We start from the raw sequence: 6,355 nt of genomic DNA, 5'->3' as shown, positions 1-6,355 counted from the left end.
TGGCTGTGCCGAGGGGCCATACTGTGAAGTTCACTCCCCCAGCCTGGGTTGGCCCCACGTGAGGCTGACTCCCCTCAGACATCTCCCGTGCCCACCTGACACAATGGTGGAGCATCTCAGGCGTGTAGGCACACACGCAGTGTTAACCAGACACTGGCGCCTCTGCTAGTACTGGGCATGAAGCCCAAGGGCACTCTACCACTGAGCTGCTCCCCAGCCCTTTTTTTTTTTTATTTTTTATTTTGAGACAGGGTCTTGCTCAGTGGCCCAGGCGGGCCTGGAACTTGCGACCCTCCTGCCTTAGACTCCTGACTTGCTGGGATCACACAGGTGTGCACCACTGTGCTCAGCTGCCTTTGCTACTTTCTGTCTCAGTGGTCTTCACCTTGGCCTCTGACTCCACAGAGGCAGATGGCTCAATAGGGGCTGGGTCTCTGGAGGGGCAATGGTCACATTTGGCTTCCTTCATTCACTTACCAAATGCTCTCAGGTGCCTGCCTGTGTGGAGGTGGGGCTGCTCAGAGACTGACCATCCCAGAAATTGGCCTGCAGGGGCCAGCATGTACTCATGGCCAGGGGGATTTGTATAGGATCACCCAGTAAAGTGCAGGAAACCCAGTTAAACTTTTCTTTCAGGTAAATGATGAATAATTTTTATTGTAGTTTCCAAATCAGCAGAGCCCATACTTACCCTAGAAAGTTACTGGATGTCTGTGTTAGGTTTGACTGGTGCCTCATTCTTCATTTGACAATCTGGAGGCCCTATAGGTTCCTGGAGAGGCATTCAGGGAGGGGGCTGAAGCCACAGGGCAGAGGAGGTAGGGGCACCTGGGCTCTTCTCCTGGAGATGGGGAGCCCTGAGGAAGGGAATTGGGAAGTCTGGGGGACCTGGTGCTGACTGCAGTCCCCTGTCTGCAGGTAGCCATGGTGCCCCAGTCTGCCCACTAGCCAGCCACCATGTCCCGTGAGGCTGGCTCGTGCCACGTGGGAACTGGGGCCAGGGCAAGGTCTCGGAAGCCCAAGAAGCCACACTACATCCCCCGGCCCTGGGGCAAACCCTACAACTACAAGTGCTTCCAGTGCCCCTTCACGTGCCTGGAGAAGTCCCACCTCTACAACCACATGAAGTACAGCCTCTGCAAAGACTCCCTCTCACTGCTGCTGGACTCCCCAGACTGGGCGTGCCGCCGTGCCCCCTCCTCTCCCAGGCCCCACATGTCTACCCCAGATGGTTCTGGGGACCCCCCAAGCCGTGGCAGGCAGCCCACCGTGCCAGACGCCATGGTCACTGACGGCCTTTCCCAGCGCCATTGCAGTGAGGGCCCTAAGCCTGGGGCCAAGGGGTCTCCAGAGTCACTGCCCACTCTGGCCAGGGCTGCTCAGAAGGGTCCTGGCCCTGGTGGGCTCCTGATGGAGTCCTGGAAGCCAGAGCTGGGCAGTGGTTCAAGGAGCATGGCTGTAGGGGCTGTAGCCTCAGCAGGCCCTGAGAGAAGTGTCCCCTGCTACCCACCACCCACCCCGGGTGAATTCCCAGAGGCCCAGAGCATCCACCTGTCACTGCTGGGTGTCAACTACCCTCTTGGCCCTGGCCTTTTCTCCTACCTGGGTCCATCACTGGCTGCTGCTGCCCACATGCCCTTCTTGGCCTCAGCCAGCCCTCTGCTGCCCCCCGCTGCCACCTTCCCCTCCCCACAGTCCCCTGAGCGGGCCGCCCCAGCCCCTCGCCTGTATTATCCTCTGCTCCTGGAGCAGAGTCTGGGGCTACCAGCTGGCAGGGCCGGCCCTGCCAAACCCTCTATGCCCCCTAAGGGACCCCCTGGGACTCTGGCTCCTGGGCTGCTGAAGGTGCCTATTCCAGGACTGGGGGGGGCCTGGCCCCATGGCACCCCCAGGGATCCAGGGCAGGAGGGAGACCCCCAGAGACAGCTGCCCCTGGGGAGCAGGCTGGAGCTCCAGAAGGCCTCCTCAAGCCTGGCGAAGTTTGGTTCCCAGAGCAGGTGGGTGCCTTGGACTGCGGGTTCTGGGGATGGAAAATTTAGGGAAGGGCTGGGTTGGGGGTGGACCCTGTTCCAAGCTAACTTGCTGGGAGTACAGGCTCCAGGCCACAGAGGAGAACTGAGACCTGAGAGCATCTCATCTGTCTTTGGGGAGCTCCTAGCCCTAGACTGGCACCTTATTCCATTTCCCTGGGGCCATGGGTGACATGCTGCTCAGGGACCCAAGGGGCAGGGCTGGGGCACTGTGGGGGACTTTGTGACCTTCTGATTGACTCTTATTCTGCAGCCTGCCATCAGGCTCCTCCCTGATGCTCTGGCCTGAGGACAAGGAGCTGGGTGACCCCAAGGCCTCAGGTTCTGAGGTCCCCATCGCCCAGCAGTCACAGGCCCAGGTGCTGGGAAGCCCAGGACCTGTGGGTGAGGACCTGACCCAGGCCCTCGGCGACTATGCCAGGGTGGAACAGTACCTGGGGCAGTTGATGCCTATTGGGGGCCTGGCCCCCCAACCTCTGCGGGAGCAGCTAGGAAAGATCCGTCGAGAGCTGCTCACCATCCACCAGGCACTGGAGCGGGCAGCAAGGCCACTGGACACACCTCTTGACCTCTCTGTGAAACGGGTGCCTGCCAAGGGACCTGAGGCACGAGCAGAGGCTTGGGAACTGCCTGAGCTGGGCCCCACACTGGCAAGGGGGACCCCTGAGAATCCCAGCATGCTGGGCCACACAGCACCTGAGCCCTTCTCCAGCCATACCACCAAGTGTGAGGCAGACTCCAGTGTCCCACCCCCCGGCCTTCCCCTCCAGGCCCTTGAGGACCCTGTCATTCCTGGCCGTGGCTGGGGTACTTGTGTCCGGGCTGGGGGCTCCCAGACCCCTAAGGATATCCCTGGCCTGCAGAGCCCCACAGGTGCTGAGGTCTAACCACAGCCACTAAGTGTGATGGCCCTGCCCCTGCCCTGGGCCCCCTGCCAGGAGCCTGTCCAGCCTGTGCATGTGGACAGACCCCACTAGCCTGTGATTGAGGCTGTCTCAGAGCCTTGTGGAAATTGCTAGGTCATGGTTATTTATTGATCAGTCATAGACATTAAATAGATACCACCTTCAAACACGCTGCCTGGGCCTCCTTCCTTTGATGCCCCAGCAAAAGTGCCTGGACATTCCCAAGGAAATGTCAGAGCCTGGACATTTTGGGTGGGCAATGTCCCAGACATCCCTGCTGGCCTCCCACCTTCTATCCCAATGCCCTTACTTAGCCCTCCTTGAGGGGCTAGGGACAGAGACAGGATGGGCAGGGAGATGCCTGCATAGTCTGGGCTGCTCAGGATGATCTCACTTGCTTTTTAGGGGTGGGCAGGGTCCTGGGCATCCTGCAGCCCCAGTCAGCCCAGTCTGCCCTAGCACAGCTTGTATGTGGTTACATGATGCCTCTTGCATTCTGTGGCTCAGGGCTGCTCACCCTATGTGGCCTTCTCTGGGCCCCCGCCAGTCCCTGCAGCCATGATAGGCATCGGTGGCCTTCACAGCTCGCTGCCTCCCTCCCAGTGCCTGCTTGGCCTTCCAGGGTGGGGGTGGGCATGTCCTCCATGGCCACCGGGAACGCCCAGTGCAAGCTGCCCTCCAGGTGCCATTCCTGTCTGTACCTGGCTGGCCAAGCTAGGACTGGGCCAGCCAGGCTAGGGCCAGTCAGAGCAGGACTCTTGACTGCCCCATTGACCGTGCTGCCTGGTGATAGCATCAGACAGCCACCCCACTGCAAGGCGTTACAGGCAGTGTCTGGAGCTGGGGTGCCGGCTGGCTGGGTGAGGAACACAGAGTGGGTTGCAGATTGGGGTCAACAGGTACCAGCTGAGTACTCTCTGCCCAGAGGCTTCCCAGGGGCTATAGGGCAGAGCCAGCTGGTGTCTGAGGACAGAGGTCCTGAGTCTGAGGTAGACCCTGTGGCACCCCATGTCCACTGCATCCCAGTTCCTCATGCTGGGGGTAGCCTCACAGGAGCAGAGTCTGAACCAACCTGCCTTTGTGGAGGGGTGGGAGGAGGGTGACTCAGCCAGCAGGTCTCCTTCCCCAAAGCTCTAATGCAAAGGTCCTGCCTGGGGGCAGTGGCCTGGGGCTGCCTGGTTCTGGCTGTGATGGGGCCTGTTGGAAAGGGTTGGGTGAGGCTGAGAGGCACCCAGGTGCATAGCAGAAGTGGGAACATAAGGCCTGTGTGCGGGTTTGGGAGAAGGCCCAAGGCAGGAAGTTGTCAGCAGCCTGGGGACTTGGTCCATGTTCCAGAGCTTCCTTGGGCTCTTGCATAACTGGGACTAGCCAACTGCCCCTCCCATTTGTCCCTGCAGGGAAACTGCCAGGCAGCTCCACCCCTCCCTCCACCTGTCTCCAACAACAGAGGCCAGGCTGCCACAACAGGAGCAGGGAGTCTGACCCAGTAGGGACTCTGGCTGGCCACTCTGAATGGGGGCATCAGAGAGTCCTAGAAAGGACTTACCTAACAGATCAGGGCTTGGAGGTCTCCCTGAACTGGTCACAGACAGGGGCTGAGACTGGCAGGAGCTAAGGGAAGGGGTCCCATGAGCAGGTGAGTTTGGGAAATGCCACTTATCTGCCACTCCCTCACTCCCACCCCAGGACACTGCAATGCTGTGCCTTTCATGGGTGGGCCACATCTCCCAGACTCCAGCTCCAAGGTACCTGATCATCTGGGTAGTTGCTGAGCTTGGGGAGTAGACAGATACCCCAGATCAGCCCCATGGTGCCTCAGGAAAGGCACCAGGAGCCACAGTGGGCCATTGCCACCTTTCTTGCAGCTGCAGAAGAACTGAGACTGACACCACCCATCCTCCTGCCTCTGGCCTCCCTCCCCAACTTCCCAACTTCTTGGGCACCCCTGCTGGCCACCTGATCCCCACTGCATCTCACACTGGACCAGCCTGGAGACCTCATTTGTTCCCGGCCGCCCCGGCTGCTTGGGCAGATCCTGGCACCTGCAGGGGCTGCAGGGGGGCCCCGAGGCCTGCACTGCTCCTCAGATGGCCTGCTCTTTCTGACAGCTGGGGCTGCACCCTGCATCCATGTGCTGGACCTGGAGGGACGCTCCATTTGCCGCCTGTCCTGCTGCATGCGGGAGGCTGGGAACTTTGTTCCAGAGGATGTGGCTGTAACAGCTTCGGGGCTTGTGGTGGTTAGCGACCTCATCCATGGGGCTGTCCATGCTCTTCAGCACACTCCCCGGGACCCTCAGGGACACTGGGTGACGGTGGGCACATTCCTGTCCCCTCGAGGGCTGGCTGTGGATGCCCTTGGCCGATTCCTGGTGACAGATTATGTGCGTGGGGCTGTGCACAGCTTCACATTGGGCCCTACCTGGGAGCCCTTGGCCCCAGCCTCAGTGCTGGGTCTGGAGGGCCCTTGCTGGGTGAGCCCAGAGCCTGATGGGGGCCTTGTTGTGAGCGAGGAGTTTGGGGATGTGTGGCTGTTTGGCAGTGCCTGCCAGCCCCTGGGCTCCCTGGGGGCCCTGAGGGGGCATACCTTTGGTCGCCCAGCAGGGGTGTGCTCTGATTCAGAGGGCAGTGTTATTGTGGCTGACGAACAGAGGCGCCAGGTGACCCTGTTTCCCAGGGCTGGGACGCCTATCTGTTTGTTGTCAGAGGGGCTGAAGCGACCCTTGGCTGTGGCCTGTTCACCCCAGGGCCACCTTGTGGTGGGAGATGCGGGGGACAACCACATCAAGGTGTACCAGTATCTTGGGAGTTGGCCTGATGATAGGCACTGGTAAGGGCAGGCCTCACCATGCCTGGCCAGCCTGAGGCTATGAAGCACCATGGGAGGCTGGTGGGCTCTTCTGGGGTTACTGGCCATGCTTCATGACTCTGAGCCCCCATTATTCCCAGACCTGGTCCTTTTGGTGAGTACTTGCATCTCATCCACAGCCAGAGATTAGCTGCCTTTCAAGCTTCCTCTACAAATCTCCTAAACTGGGCCCTCTCTGTGTCTTCATCCAGTGTGCCCCGGCCCTGCACTCAGCATACCCTGTCCACTCAGACCCTGGCTTGCTGACTCAGGTCTCAGGAAGTCTGGGCTTTCGTGCTGGCAGTAGAGGCTGGAGGTCCTTGGTGTGGTAGGCTGCCTGCCAGCACATACCAGGGAGGATCCTAATCAGAGGCAGGCAGGGTGGGTGTGGCTGGGCTGGGAGGCTTGGGGCAGGGGTGTGGCCCCTCAGTGTCCCCCAACCTCAGAGGCACCCACAGTACTGAGTTTTCAGCAGCTTTTCTGGGTCGAGCAGAGGTAAGGAGGAGGTAGAACAGAGGGGCAAACTTTGAGGTAATCTGGGAAGCACATGGCTGGGTCTGGAGTCTCAGTGCC

The 6,355-nt window shown here is 60.3% G+C and overlaps 1 protein-coding gene across 1 annotated transcript; it reads left to right on the top strand.

The window, feature by feature from the left end:
* The first annotated feature begins 935 nt into the window (after positions 1-935).
* Prr35 (proline rich 35) lies at positions 936-2,929 on the top strand. Its single transcript, XM_026385646.2, has 2 exons — positions 936-1,997; positions 2,284-2,929. Exons 1-2 carry the CDS (start codon positions 958-960, stop codon positions 2,915-2,917), a joined length of 1,674 nt encoding a protein of 557 aa, XP_026241431.1. The 5' UTR covers positions 936-957; the 3' UTR covers positions 2,918-2,929.
* The last annotated feature ends 3,426 nt before the right edge of the window (positions 2,930-6,355 follow it).

Source organism: Urocitellus parryii, chromosome 9 (assembly GCF_045843805.1).
Source record: "Urocitellus parryii isolate mUroPar1 chromosome 9, mUroPar1.hap1, whole genome shotgun sequence".
Classification (NCBI taxonomy): domain Eukaryota; kingdom Metazoa; phylum Chordata; class Mammalia; order Rodentia; family Sciuridae; genus Urocitellus; species Urocitellus parryii.
This window is presented reverse-complemented; position numbering and strand designations above follow the sequence as displayed.

Coding starts and splice junctions, on each gene's coding strand:
- Prr35 (XM_026385646.2), top strand. CDS start 958: ATGTCCCGTGAGGCTGGCTCGTGCCACGTGGGAACTGGGGCCAGGGCA. Junction 1,998..2,283: donor AAGTTTGGTTCCCAGAGCAG/GTGGGTGCCTTG, acceptor CTTATTCTGCAG/CCTGCCATCAGGCTCCTCCC.